Source organism: Diplotaxodon limnothrissa, linkage group LG5 (genome assembly GCF_057381915.1).
Source record: "Diplotaxodon limnothrissa isolate DT_005_m linkage group LG5, D_limnothrissa_male_GT1.1, whole genome shotgun sequence".
NCBI lineage: Eukaryota > Metazoa > Chordata > Actinopteri > Cichliformes > Cichlidae > Diplotaxodon > Diplotaxodon limnothrissa.
The window spans coordinates 34,211,072-34,226,613 of record NC_140600.1 but is presented as its reverse complement, the minus strand read 5'-3'; the positions used below and the strand labels follow the sequence as shown (position 1 = coordinate 34,226,613).

Sequence of the window (15,542 nt, the reverse complement as noted above, 5' to 3'; positions counted from 1 at the left end):
TTAGCTTGACTTGGCCAGATCCAGCACATGTATTTTCTATTTTTGGCCCGTTTCCTATTTTCTTCTCCTGTAAATAAATGGAAAAATCACAAATGACAAGAAAACACAGCAGTTTGGTCCAAAATGTCTAACATATTGAGGTTGGAGTCTAATTCTCCTGATGACAGCCCTAGATGTAGCACCAGTCTAATTGTCTTACATTTTTACAAAAACTATCCAGAAAAGTGAGCAATCTATGTTAAAACTGGCCACAAAAATACTGACAGAATATAAAATTGTCGCTGATATACATTCCTGCGATGTAGAAAGTTTTCACAGGAGTCTATGCAGAGAAATTAAGTAAATCCCCATAACTGAGTGGCTTATAAAACCACCTATGGCAGCAATTGCGTAAAGTAATTTTTTTACTTGTCTCTCACTATGAAGTGAGACGTTGTCAGCCTCTCACATCATTGTGCAGGAATTTCAGCCAATCTTTCATTTAGGTTTGTGGGCACATTTGACTCAAAAGGCTACCGAACAAGCCTAAATCGTCATCCCTCCAAGACCGTGCTTGACAGTTGGAGAAGAAAAACTAAAGATGAACTTTTGCAAGATCTCGCAAAAGTTCATCTTCATTTTTTTTTCTACAGTGTCCCTTGCGGGCCTCCGTAGCTTTGTCTTGTTGCATGTGCATGATGTCCTCTTGTGAGACCTCTCTTGACTGCGGGAAACGCTTTAAATCCTCCTCCATATCTACTCCGTGGGCCCTTCTGTACGGACAGAAACAGAACTATCAAAAAGTAGCGGAGATCTCGCAAAAGTTCATCTTTTCTTTTCTCCAATATCCCTTGCAGGGCTCTCTAAGAAGCAGTGGTTGGTTCAAATGCAACTTTCCAATCCATGCTATTTTGTTTCTTTCAGGGAAAAGATTATTTGGATGTTATGAACTTTAACATTAACATGCTAACAGAGGTGATTTGAGTCTGACATATAGCCTTTAGGATTTTTTTGTTTGTTTTATTTCTTTTTTTTTTGGTTTGTTTGTTTTTGTTGTTGTTTTACAGAGATGTTTATGCTTGGTAATGATCAGTTAATCAAGTGTATTTGATTGGCACTACATGATCACCTCAAAGCAATACATTTGTGCTTAGATTTTTACAGGACTAATTAAAACCCCGTGAATACTTTGTTTTCCCTGTAATATTGCCAGTAGCATTATGCTATTATGGGCATTTTGTAAATTGGTAATGGTAGTGTTGGATATTTAATGATGTATACTGAAATTTGCATGCAGACAATGTATGGTCACGCAATGTAGCCTATTACAGTGGTGGTTTGTTGAGTCTAAGCATGCTAATTTTAACTCTGGCAACTAGTCTGGCAAAAAAAAAAATCTAAGAGTGGCCTGAAACATGGCTATAGACTGTAGACATCAGTACATATCTTTATCTCTTCATATAACTATTTATCCTACTGACAAATAGCATTGTTTTACAGCACATTCATTTTGGAATATAAAATTTTACATGTATTTTCTAAATTGCCCTTAAGCAGTGACATTGGTGATTACCTTTATATCTGTTTATTTGTAAAACTAGAGGAAACATTTTGTAAGCCAGTGTTAACTGCTTAATTACTCTCTACATCACAGAGTAAATGGTGGATGAATTTAGCTATGTCGCAACAATAGCACCAGCAGTAATTGTTTTAGTGGTGCTTAAATCTGTGTATACATCTCTAGTGTGAAAATTAAAATGTTTAAAAAGCTGAAATGTAATTATGAAGGCAGATTTCATATTGAAAGTCTGGATAGTAGAAACCTAGTGTGAATTCTGGGTTACTTCAAGCCTGAAGCTAATATATTGGTTAGACTATCTACATTTCAGTTCATGTGTAAAGCCACCCACACTTTCAATGAAATGCTTCCTCTTAAGGATGTTTTGCATCAGTGTTCTTGTGCAGAGGTACATGGAGATTTCCACATCTTCTGGCATTCAGAAACAATATCAAATTGTCACATAAACAAGAGAAGTGAGTCTGCAGCCAAAAAGACAGCGATTAAATAAGCATATGCTGGGTGTTGTTTATTGTGATAACCATTTTAATTGAGCTCTTGCTCCCCTCTTTCCTGGTGATTCCTGCTGCAGCCTGCTACATTCCCAAATGAGCCGTTCTGCCATCTCTCAGTGTGATTTGGCAGTGAGACACACAGCACCAGTCAGGAGTTACATTAGTCAGCCCATCTGCTCCTTACAAACTGTGGTTCTCACTTCAAAGATGTCTCTCACGCCGACTTCTTTCAGGGAGATGCAAGCTTGATAATGTGCAGTAATCGCACAGCCTAATATTAAGAAATTATCAAATACAAATAAAAAAGAATTACAAGTATGTCGGCATGATAGTGATGACTTGTTGATCAAATCCTGAATCGTACCTGTTGGAATTGTAGGTACAGAATTTTTGTGCTCCTGTATTGCTCCATTTAATGCAGCAATAATCAGTAATTTCATCTTCTCAAATATTAGAATTGCCTGCTTTGCATTATAGTGGATTGAATCTTTAAAGTCAGACATAATCATAGTCTTAAGCCAAACAAAGCATACATAGAAAGTAATAATAGTTATGATGATGTTTCATGTATAAAACAGCTATTAAACACAACACATGTGTATGGCAGTCAATCCGAGACCCATCACTGTTAATTCTGTTAGTCATAGCTCCACCTTAAACAACCTGTTCGCAAAATATACGACCAAACTCAGTCAACAATCAATCAAAGTGACTTTATTAGCATCCAAGCCATGCCTGTGGTCTCTTTGTTATTGAGAACTAACTTGTGTGAGGTAGGCATAAAGCAATAGGCCAGTGCTCAGGGGGTTCATTCTCTGTAGCCCTATCAATCCATTACGGTGGAGGGTGTCATAGACGGGCAGAGTTTCTCAGCAGGGACCTCTAATCAAGCGGGCTGGATATTTTTCTCCAGAATGTGACTTCTTTCTTACCCAAGACGTTCACACGTCACTGCAGGGATGAAGTTTGGAATAGCAACAGAACATGTATTGTTTCACATCCATGACTACCGCTGTAATCTTTTATATTTGGATGACATTAAGTCATATCCCTGTGGACAGCATGGCTGCTGCTTGCAACTGTGCCTTGGAGCCTGATAGAAATTCATATTTGGTGCTGTCTGTGTTAAAGGTCAGATGATGCTAATCACAAGTATTTGTCATTCATCAGTTGAGTTATGGGATTTGCGTTTCTGTACAAACCTTTAATTTTATTTGGGAAAGGCTGAGTTTACTGGTCTCTGTCTGCTTTTGTTTGCATGCATGTGTGTAATCCACATCAAAGCAAAATTAAGTCCTATATATGTATGCACTGGTAATGTTTATGCGTTCAGTGTTTGTTTTCAAAGTGCAACACCATGACATTAAGGCACATGAATTAATGTGAAGCCGAGTTCACTTGTTGTCCTCCGTATGTGTCACACTTGTTTTATGCATTGCTGAAATGGTAGCTGCTCGCAATTCCTTGCCAGTGAGGCAGACTTACAGAAGCATACAGCATGTATAATGCAAAATTCTTAGCATCAAGGTTCTCAAAGTACAGTTGACATGTATTGCCACTATTGTTTCCACTATTACGACCTTATCTACTTGAAACTACAGTATGTTCAACATGGATTAGTTGCTGTGGTTAGCACTATCACATCACAGAAAGAAGGTTCTAAGTTCAAACCTACAATACAGGGAGTGCAGAATTATTAGGCAAGTTGTATTTTTGAGGAATAATCTTATTATTGAACAACAACCATGTTCTCAATGAACCCAAAAAACTCATTAATATCAAAGCTGAATGTTTTTGGAAGTAGTTTTTAGTTTGTTTTTAGTTTTAGCTATTTTAGGGGGATATCTGTGTGTGCGCAGGTGACTATTACTGTGCATAATTATTAGGCAACTTAACAAAAAACAAATATATACCCATTTCAATTATTTATTTTTACCAGTGAAACCAATATAACATCTCCACATTCACAAATATACATTTCTGACATTCAAAAACAAAACAAAAACAAATCAGCGACCAATATAGCCACCTTTCTTTGCAAGGACACTCAAAAGCCTGCCATCCATGGATTCTGTCAGTGTTTTGATCTGTTCACCATCAACATTGCGTGCAGCAGCAACCACAGCCTCCCAGACACTGTTCAGAGAGGTGTACTGTTTTCCCTCCTTGTAAATCTCACATTTGATGATGGACCACAGGTTCTCAATGGGGTTCAGATCAGGTGAACAAGGTGGCCATGTCATTAGTTTTTCTTCTTTTATACCCTTTCTTGCCAGCCACGCTGTGGAGTACTTGGATGCGTGTGATGGAGCATTGTCCTGCATGAAAATCATGTTTTTCTTGAAGGATGCAGACTTCTTCCTGTACCACTGCTTGAAGAAGGTGTCTTCCAGAAACTGGCAGTAGGACTGGGAGTTGAGCTTGACTCCATCCTCAACCCGAAAAGGCCCCACAAGCTCATCTTTGATGATACCAGCCCAAACCAGTACTCCACCTCCACCTTGCTGGCGTCTGAGTCGGACTGGAGCTCTCTGCCCTTTACCAATCCAGCCACGGGCCCATCCATCTGGCCCATCTAGACTCACTCTCATTTCATCAGTCCATAAAACCTTAGAAAAACCAGTCTTGAGATATTTCTTGGCCCAGTCTTGACGTTTCAGCTTGTGTGTCTTGTTCAGTGGTGGTCGTCTTTCAGCCTTTCTTACCTTGGCCATGCCTCTGAGTATTGCACACCTTGTGCTTTTGGGCACTCCAGTGATGTTGCAGCTCTGAAATATGGCCAAACTGGTGGCAAGTGGCATCTTGGCAGCTGCACGCTTGACTTTTCTCAGTTCATGGGCAATTATTTTGCGCCTTGGTTTTTCCACACGCTTCTTGCGACCCTGTTGACTATTTTGAATGAAACGCTTGATTGTTCGATGATCACGCTTCAGAAGCTTTGCAATTTTGAGACTGCTGCATCCCTCTGCAAGATATCTCACTATTCTTGACTTTTCTGAGCCTGTCAAGTCCTTCTTTTGACCCATTTTGCCAAAGGAAAGGACGTTGCCTAATAATTATGCACACCTGATATAGGGTGTTGATGTCATTAGACCACACCCCTTCTCATTACAGAGATGCACATCAACTAATATGCTTAATTGGTAGTAGGCTTTCGAGCCTATACAGCTTGGAGTAAGACAACATGCATGAAGAGGATGATGTGGACAAAATACTCATTTGCCTAATAATTCTGCACTCCCTGTATATGCTAGGTTAACTGGGGGTATTAAATAAGCTGTGGGTGGGCTGTAATAGTGTGATTATCCATCTGTCTGCCATGTCATGGACTGGCATCTTTAGACCAATTTACAAGAGTAAGACTTACTTATATGTGTTGCCATGGCAACAGAAGAAGTGTACATCAATTTTCCATATTGTTCTAAATTAATAGTATTATAAATAATAAATAAAATTGTATTCTAAAATTGATTTTGTTGTTTTTTTAAGTTGCTTAATTTCTATAGTTTTTGGTGTGATTTGTGAGATTGGTCTTTCTTTAAGTGTCTTTGTTATATTCACAATAATTAGCAAGCATTACTACAAATCATAGGACACCGAATTTTGATCAAAGCTTGGAAAAGACAAAAAATATCACAATAAATCGGTAGAGATTAACATGTTAATGGTAATGACCACTGGGACATAAAAACATGGCTTCTCTAAAGTGACTGTGAGAATCCTGACTATGAACTCAAAGGAATTTGATGCTAAAGCGAAAGAACACATGGCGTTTCACTGAATATGCTAGATCCATATAAAGATCCACAGCCCCAAAGCCACCGCACTCGGCCATGGCTGAGACCATCCCTCAGTGTCCTCAAGTGTTTCAGCTAAGAGACCACAGACAGCTGCACAGTTACCTCCAAAGAGAGTTGAAATTGAAACGGAGGCAGCCACTGACGCACATCAGCAACTGAAAAAGCTTGAAAACCAAAGAAACCTCAAGGTCATCGAAGCAAAGTGCGGACTCTATAATATGGATGAGTTAAAAGGAAAGAGTGAGAGATGCAGTCCTGTGTACAATAAAGGATCCTAGTTCACTTTATCTATTCGAAGTTTCAGGAAGAAAAAGCATGTTTAGTATAAATATAGGAATTGATGATGGTCACTCGAATTTCAGATTCCAAAATTTTTGTATTTGCAGCTTTTTCAGTGGCACTCACAGAATTGAGATCAGCACACAACAGCCCACAATGGGTTTCTAACTTTTGACAAACAGATAAGATTGCATTTGATCGGATTTGTGATAACTTCCATGCTAGTAAAGATAAAAATGCAGTGACAAGGTGGTAAAATACAGAGAACAAAATGGAGATAAAAAACAAAGAGTATCATTAAAAACGTTTACTGATGTGAGGTATAATCTCCAGGCTGACATGACTAATATTGCTTTAATAAAAAAAAGTTTTTTATTATCCAACTTAATTAGAGTCTAGTCTTTTTTTCTAGATGGTGGCCTTAGACCTGAAGAGACAGTACTATAAACAATATGTCAGAAGGTGTTGTTTGGGATGAACCATTGTCCATCACTCTGGACCCAGTGCAAGAGAGTTATGTGAATGACTTAGAAAACCTTATTGTGTATTCATAGGTAAGTGAGTTCACTGTGCCTGCACCAAGCTCTGTTATTGTGAGCAATAAACTAAAGAAATTATAAGCCTCGGGGCTAACAGAAAGCATTTTTGGAAAGATTCACAAATAGTACCAGACTACATCATTAACTTAGCTAAAAGGTTTCGTCTCTTTATCCCAAACTGTAGAGAATTAGAGAAACCTTTGACCCCTGAGCTTGGCACCAGATCGTGGTCAAAACTGATCAAGTCATAATTGGCCTCATGGCAGCAGAGCTGATTAACTAAAACTGGCTCAATCGACCTGAGATCCTATGCAAGAGAGAAACAGTTAAAAAGCAAAACAGCTTAACTTCCTAAGACCCGAACTCTTCCATGGTATGCATTTTAAAGTTCTCTTTGATATCTGGGCTGATTGGCACCTGATGAATGTAAAAACAAAGAATTACCAGATTTATTTTTTTTTACCTAATTTTTGTTTCTGAGAAAAATGAGATTCTCATATGAGGATATTTGTTTAAAATTTGAATAGAACAGTGGCAGTATAATGTCCTCGTAAGTGGATATCAGGCCCTTGTAGAGCAAAATGTAGTATTTTGGTCTAGACAACCCAAAATGTGATCCCCACATATGTGGACACCAGGTCCTAGGAGGTTAAGAGCGATTGGTAGGAACAGTTGTAAATATGGCAATCCAAGTACTGAGTCAAGACTCCAAAGTAAATAGTTTTTCACACCCAAGGTTTTCAGAATGGATGGTGAATGGTTCTCGATACGAACTGTGAACGTCATTGATCAGATTCAACAACTCGTAAAGTGTATTAGGATGACAGAACCTTTAAATAAGCAGGAAAAGAAGAGCACACTTATTCTCATCAAGCTTTCACAGCAAGATACCTTTAAAGAAAAGTTGCACAAACTCAGCCAGAAATCTGGTAAGCTGCCTCGTAGCCAGAAAATGTACCAGCTTGACCTAATCTTCAAAGATGATATAATGAGAGTGGGAGGACGACTGAGGAGAGCATCGCCACTTCTTAATCTGTGACATCCGACATGCTCTGTCCAAGAGATGTCATCACATACTTCATCCTTGTTTACAATCACTTTAAAACACACGGAGGCAGAGGACAAACACTGAATGACAGAGAGCCAGTGAGGGTTTTTTCCTTCAGTAGCCCAGTCCGCATTTAACCCCTTGTGTGGCTGCTCAAAACTGTGGTAAGAAAAGCATTGTTGCATTATTTATGACCTCGACCTTCACTGTGACTTATGATAGCTGTGTCAATGGACAGTGTGAATGCTCGATGATTCTGTGCGGGATCGCAGCCAATGCACCACTGATCGATAGATGCTGGTCTCTCTCTCTCCCTGCCTCTATTGATCTACCAGTGTGAGCCTGTGAACCAGACTGAACAGTTAGAAAAAAGCCTCGGTCCTCATTACTCAAAGAGCAGTCCAAGCACTGTCACTTCTGATGAAAACCATCCTCCTTTTCCTCTGACACCGTCGACAATGTTGAAGAATGAAAAATGCAGTTATGATCTCTGGGAAGGGATTATTATATTAAATTCTCCTTCAGACCAGACACAAAATATCATTTGTATTGTCACTTAAAATTCCAGCTTCCACCAGAGTTAATAAGTCATTTTCTAACTTCCCAGACTGATAAAAGGCTATCTTTAGCGGATTTCAGCTCCAGAGGTTTGGATACATAATAGGTCTGTTTTATTCTCAGCAGGCAGCCAATAGATAGAGGGCTTGGAAAATTAAGCGAGTGACTTTGTGGAATAGAAATGCTATTAAGCGTTTATAAATGCATGTGATATTGGAAATAAGCATGTGCAGAACATATCTAAAATCTACCAAGAATTCTTGGCTTTAAGTTAAAGACGACAAACCTCCTGCAGTGTTGACAGTTTTAAAAATTGTCTGACAGCTTGGCTATTTTAGTGATGGCATCTGAAGGTGAATTTATTAATTAAAGTTTATTTTTATTAATTTTTCTTTGTCTTTCGTAAACAATGCAATCAGGAAATGACTTTTCCTGTATATAAACAACCAACTTTGCTACTCCCACCATAACGTGTTTTGTTTTTTTCTCACAGGGTCAAAAGCCAAAAGCTGGTTTAATGGGCATTTATTTTTAAGTCCAAGTGATTCTCCTGTCCTGGGTTGAAACTTTATGTCTGTGTTTTCATGTTAAACTGGTTCATTTGCATTTAATAAGTGGCCTTGCAGTTAAAAAATGCACTTGCGTTACATGCAAACAGACCGGCTCCTTTCAGTTCTGATATGTAATGTGTTCATCCCTCAGTGGGAATGTAGAAAAAAAAAAAACAAACTCTCGGTCCACCCGCTCCTGCACGAGTCGGACCGGAAGTTATGTAACTTCTTCAACTTAACTCCTTGTCTTTTTACAAAACACTTGATGTTTTGTTGCCATGGAGACAAAGACCCAGACAAAACTTCCCATGCGCACTGATTTGCAACCACTGGGAGACTTTTAATAGCAGCATGATATTCTTGCTGGAAAGGATAATTTTTTTAATCAAATTTATGTGCACGTTATTAACAGTAGAGTGGGAGTGAATTGGTGTAACTAGAGATTACACTAAAATTACTTAAACATGACCAGACTTCAAGAAATTCAGTTATATAAAATAAAGCCACGTGAAGTTCCGCCCCACAGCACTCCACTTTTATTCTTTTTAAATTAAATGAAGAAGCAAAACAACGTCTATTCATGACTCTATCTTTAAGCCCTAGATGAGCATTCCCACAATAATCATCCTCATCACTGTATATATATATATATATAGTAGTGGTATAGCAGGTTGTGGAAAGTCTTCTTAGTATGTTCCCTCTTATTAGCATAGTATAATTTTTGTTGTAAGTAGATGATTATAGCCACTGCTTATCAACTTACTAAACACTTTCTTGATACATTTATTAATTATTTTTCTTTCATTTTCTTTAGCCTGTCAATTTTTCCCACACTCCAAGTATGTGTTTTCAGATTTCCGACTTTCTCCAACTACCTGTCTAAAAGTCAAAGACAGTAAAATAGATATAAAAAGCTATAAATCCTCAGATTTGGGAAGCTGGAATCAGCGCTAATGTGAAATCTGGATCAGGTTAGGGGTCCTGTCATTACATTGACATCAGGTTGGACTGATATCTTCTCTGTTATGCATTGTTTTTTCACATATCAAAATGTTTCATATGCTATCAAACATTTTTTTATTTGAGGCCCTGTCAGATAATTCTTCTAGGTAATGGGAACCACAGACACGCATTGTTTTCACTATAAATTAAATCAATGGTTCATTATTGGGCTCCATGTAAAGTGGCCAAGGAAAATCAGCTAAAAGATTTATTGTTCTTTTTATTTGTTTGTTTGTTTGTTTGTTTGTTGTTATCTTTGACTGTCTAAATTCTACATCAGGACTCTGTGTTTGCTGACTTGTATTGACATTTATTAAATGTCTGCAATCAGAACTAGAGCATGAAATGGTAAAGTGAGTCACTTTATTATTTCATTTTCACAATAAATGTTAGTAACGTTAAAGCTATTTAAATGAAATAACTGTGTATAACTGTGTGTTCTACAGCAGCGGTCCCCAACCCCCGGGCCTCGGACCGGTACCGGTCCATAAGTCGTTTGGTACCGGGCCGCGAGAGTTGAGGCTCAGGTGTGAAATGTATGGTTTTCTGGGTTTTTATCGGTTTTCAGCGTTATTTTGTTATCGTTTTTATCGTTTACTCGGTTTTCCTTGGTCTTTTCACGTGTGTTATGAATAAATTTTCTTTTTTTCGGTACCGGTACTAGTTTTATTTTGTTGTATTTATCCCCGACACCTTAAAGGCCGGTCCATGAAAATATTGTCGGGCATAAACCAGTCTGTGGCGCAAAAAAGGTTGGGGACCGCTGTTCTACAGCATAATTGCTGTATTGAACTATGATTTTTAAAATGAAATGCTCTTCAGATGTTGCAGTCTGTTGCTGTAGAATATGAGAGATTAGTAAGAAGTAGGGTTTCTGTCAGTGTGGAAAGTAGTACAAAGCTGGATCAAGATATTTGATCAAGAAGGGTCAAAGGGGGGTCATTTTATTCTGACCTGCAAAGAAGAGGAGATAAGATTGGACTGAGGATGATGTAAAGTCATAAGGACAAAGGAGGGTGTCCAGAACTGAGATACTGACTTGGAGAAATGGCGGTGCTGTTTGTGACCTGCATGATCACATGGTCACAAACACACCAGCCAAGTGTCAATAAGTTAAGTAACTCTGCTTTTTTATTGATCACTTTGGGCATGACAGTGTGTGTTTTAAGAATGAACAAAATGTGTATGTGCACCATCATTAAGGCTGTTCTGTTTGCTTCCACACTTTGGGGGCAAAAATGTTATACCTTTGTGTTATTAATATTTTTGCACCTTGGTGTAATTTATTTCTTAGCTTATACATACTACCATTAATACAAACAGACAAGTATCATGACTGTTGTGCCAATTGGGTTCTTAAAAAAATCTTATTAAGCCTTGATCTATGGGGTAGGTGGGTCTTTGAAAAAAACAGTTAGACACTGTTAGATCTATTACGCAGAATGGATATTTCATGGCAAGTCAAGATTTTCTTTGGAGAAAAGAAAAGGCCCTTCTTCGGGAAATGTGTTACTTCCAGGTCCTCACAAAAGAGAATTAATGGTACTGTTGTTCTTAGACATCTACTTAAAAAGATAAATAAGCTGATTTTTTTTCTAAAACTTGATAAATTCATTACTACAGAACTATACCACTTGTCTTTTTTTATATTATGATGTCCCCCCACTCCCCCACCTCCCAAGCAGTGGTGGTCAGTAGGTTTTTTGGATCAGTGTCATCCGCTTTAAGAGGATTTTCTAAAGTATGTTCGTAGTAGAGTACTAGATGTTGCCGCATTTGGGGAGAAGAGAGGCTCAGCTTTTCCTTTGGTGTTCACATGTTGAAATGAAAACCTAGAATGGCAGAACAACAAAAGGGTGCATTGTGCATTAGCCTTGAATCCCATTTGACCTCATTAACCCTGCTTGTCATCCTAAACCACAGACGGTGACAGACTCCTTTGATGAAGCCTGTCAGGATGAATTAGAAACAACACTGATTTTGCATTTTCGTCATTAATCGCAGCCGTAACAAAGACTGACACTCAGACTCTTCTTTGAGGCGATTCTATCAACACATGGCACACATGGCAAGTCTCTCTCTCTCTCTCTCTCTCTGTGTGTGTGTGTGTGTGTGTGTGTGTGTGTGTGTGTGTGTGTGTGTGTGTGTGTGTGTGTGTGTGAGTGAGGGCACTCGTTTCGAGTGGAAATGAGGTGACTGATCCTGGAGCTTATGTGCTATGTTGGCAATATCCAGGAGAGCATCTATAAACGAATACACACAAATTGAGCACGTAATAAACTCAGCTGAGTGCTGATAAAGAGCGCGCGCATAGATTTACCAACTGGGGCGCGCTTGTTTTCAGCACCATGGAGAGCAACACCTCCTCAACAAGAAAGAAGACACATGGCAGAAATGCAAGAATTTCATTTTCTGCGCTGCTTGAAAACGGCACGTATCTAGTTGCCCCGGTACATCCCTCTGTTTCGGTTGATTATCGAAATCCTTATGATGTCATTTCTGTTGGAAAAGTGAAGCTGTATCTAACAACACTTGTTTTGTTTTGTTTTTGTTGGAAAAGAGGACAAATAAGATTCAATTGAAGATTAGAACGAGGACTTTGCTTTCCTCTATGATTTTCTTTTTTTGCATTTGTGTTGGAGGTGAATCGCATACATTTTGGATTCGTGCCCTTTATGTTATTTTTGCTAAAAGGGAACTGGCAGGCGTGCTGATTTGTTGTCATTCCCACGTGATAAAGATAATAACGGGTTCGCACGAGCTCACAGCGTAAGAATAAAACTTGGATCTAACAGGTGTGGATCTGATTTCATCAAGTGTTTTCGGCTCGCCACACAAGGGTGGGTGCTCGACATTAAGTGTCAAGTTAATTTCCGATTGGGCGGGTGGTGGACGTATGTCAGACATATGCGCGCTGTGGGTGGGTGTCGGCGTGTTTGGAAAAAAAAGCCAGAGGGGAGTGCAGCGCTTCAGCGTGTGGATAGGCAGAGATAGGTGATGGTTGGAGGAGCTGTAACTGGCGTCGGCCTCAACTCTCCAAAGCTGTAAGCTTTGGCTGGGAGTGGCGTGGCGCACCCTGCTCCTCCAGACTGAAAACCACCTGTATGGATGACCAGACCTCCAGCGTGATCCTTCCGCACGCGTCAGCGGGACACAGGGGACGCAACGAGTCTGACAACCGGGGTTATGCCGAGGAGAAGGGCGTCATGACGGTGGAAAACATGCTGGAGGAGTCCGCCGTGCTCTCAGCGCCTCACCTGTCGGTGGACAGATATGAGCGCAGTCGCCAGGGATGCTGCGAGAGGGTGGTCATCAACATTTCTGGTTTACGTTTCGAGACGCAACTGAAAACTTTCAGCCAGTTCCCAGACACGCTATTGGGGGACCCGAGGAAAAGGATGCGCTACTTTGACCCACTGAGAAACGAGTACTTTTTCGACAGGAACAGACCAAGCTTTGATGCCATCCTCTACTACTACCAGTCAGGAGGGCGCATACGGAGACCTGTTAACGTTCCCATTGATATTTTCTCAGAGGAGATCAGGTTTTACCAACTCGGTGAGGAGGCCATGGAGAAATTCCGCGAGGATGAAGGGTTTATAAAAGAAGAGGAGCGCATCCTCCCCAAAAATGATTTCCAGAAGCAGGTTTGGCTTTTGTTTGAGTACCCTGAAAGCTCTGGGCCAGCAAGAGGGATAGCCATCGTTTCAGTGCTTGTTATTTTAATTTCAATTGTTATTTTCTGTATGGAGACTCTGCCGGAATTCCGGGATGACAGAGACCAAGCCACAGTGGCACCCGCAGTTAATGGCACTGCTCCCTTCACGTCAAGTCCATTCACAGACCCTTTCTTTGTCATCGAAACGTTGTGCATTATATGGTTTTCTTTCGAGTTGCTGGTCAGGTTTTTTGCCTGTCCCAGCAAAACTACCTTTTCCAAAAACATAATGAATATCATTGATATCGTCGCCATAATCCCCTACTTTATCACTCTGGGGACAGAGCTGGCCGAGAGGCAAACCAACGGCGGTCAGCAGGCGATGTCCCTCGCCATCCTGAGGGTGATAAGATTGGTGAGGGTCTTTCGTATTTTTAAGCTCTCCCGACACTCAAAAGGACTTCAGATTTTGGGACAGACCCTCAAGGCCAGCATGAGGGAGCTTGGCTTGCTCATATTTTTTCTTTTTATCGGAGTTATTCTCTTCTCCAGTGCAGTTTACTTTGCAGAAGCAGACGACCCCACTTCAAGTTTCTCCAGCATACCAGATGCGTTTTGGTGGGCAGTTGTCACCATGACCACAGTTGGTTATGGGGACATGCATCCGGTCACTATTGGTGGTAAAATAGTGGGCTCTCTGTGCGCAATAGCAGGCGTGCTAACCATTGCCTTACCCGTGCCAGTGATTGTGTCCAACTTCAACTACTTTTACCACAGAGAGACTGATGGAGAGGAGTACCCACAGTATCACACTACAGGTAGCTGTGAGCACCTCCCCTCAGAGGAGCTGAGGAGGTCGTGCAGCTCCTCATCTCTCAGCAAGTCAGAGTACATGGTGATAGAGGAGGGCATCAACAGTGCGTTCAAACAACCCAACTTCACCACCGAAAACAACCAGAACTGCGTGAACATCAAAAAGATCTTCACGGACGTGTAAATGAACCCCGCCATGGATCATTTATGAAGCATGATGAGACAGTACCTATAATATTTTTATATAGCCACTCGTAACGTGTCAGTCCATATCTGTGGATGAAAGCTGTAAACTTCTGTTTTAACAAGGTATTAATCTTTATTTTATTTGCACCAAAGCAAATGGAAACGATACAAAAATACTTCAGTGAAGATTTTTCTGTTTTCAGTGTTTCTCCGTGATCAACAAGTATTAACCTGAGCAAAAAAAGGAAAAAAAAATCACGCACAGAAAAGTGTTTGCTTCAAATCAGAGGAAATAATAACAATAAAAAAAAAGCTTGTTAAAACAGACATTTTTCAGCGTATAAAGCCACACGATGCCTACATATCTTGATGTTATAATGCGACCGTTGTTGGTGTTCATGACTGGGATAGACGTGTAGCATATAGTCTTCTACTGAATCTACCCACCAGTCCAAAAACGACGTCTTGTGCTTCGTGGAAATCAATAGACTATGGTAATTTATATAGCCCAATGCCTGTTTCGGTTATATTTAATATCATAACCTGTCCACATGTTGTTCGGATTATTATTCAGGTAATAAAAACGCAGAGTGCTGTTAATGGAAACGCTTATCATAAAATATGAGTTGAGCTTTTCGTACAGTGTATTTTAATCCAGAACTGCCTATATAGCCTATATTGAATAAAACTCAAATGAACTGACTCAGGTCCCACCTGTCACTCGTATATTCTTTAGAATAAATGTGCTGCATCTTAGCAAACTTTGTCCAAAGCGAGCAGGAGGAGCATGAAAACAAGAAAACTGTGAATAATTGTGTGATTGAGGTCATGTGCGCAGTGATGACAGAATGGATAAAGGGGGGTAGAACGCGCGGCGCATCGCCGCCTTCCGCTTGTTGAACCGCCTTGTGATGCAGTCTCCATGGCTACGGTGGTTTCCTGGGTAACCCCCTCTCATACTTCCGTGGCATTGTGTTGCATCTTCACAAACTGTTGTTTTGCTTTCTTGTCCTTGGAGGGGAAAATGGTGCATATTATTTTGGGTTGGGTTTGGCG

General features: G+C 40.1%; 1 protein-coding gene across 2 annotated transcripts; it reads left to right on the top strand.

Moving 5' to 3' along the window:
• Nucleotides 1–11,324: 11,324 nt before the first annotated feature.
• On the top strand, nt 11,325–14,484 carry LOC146632708 (potassium voltage-gated channel subfamily A member 3-like). 2 transcript variants are annotated; one of them, XM_085353459.1, is made up of 2 exons: nt 11,325–11,348; nt 13,108–14,484. In XM_085353459.1, the coding sequence occupies exons 1-2, from the start codon at nt 11,334–11,336 to the stop codon at nt 14,482–14,484; spliced, it is 1,392 nt and encodes a 463-aa protein (XP_085209585.1). In that variant the 5' UTR covers nt 11,325–11,333. The 2 variants fall into 2 exon arrangements, with proteins under 2 accessions (XP_085209585.1, XP_085209584.1); XM_085353458.1 differs by lacking the exon at nt 11,325–11,348 and having other exon boundaries at nt 12,934–14,484.
• The last annotated feature ends 1,058 nt before the right edge of the window (nt 14,485–15,542 follow it).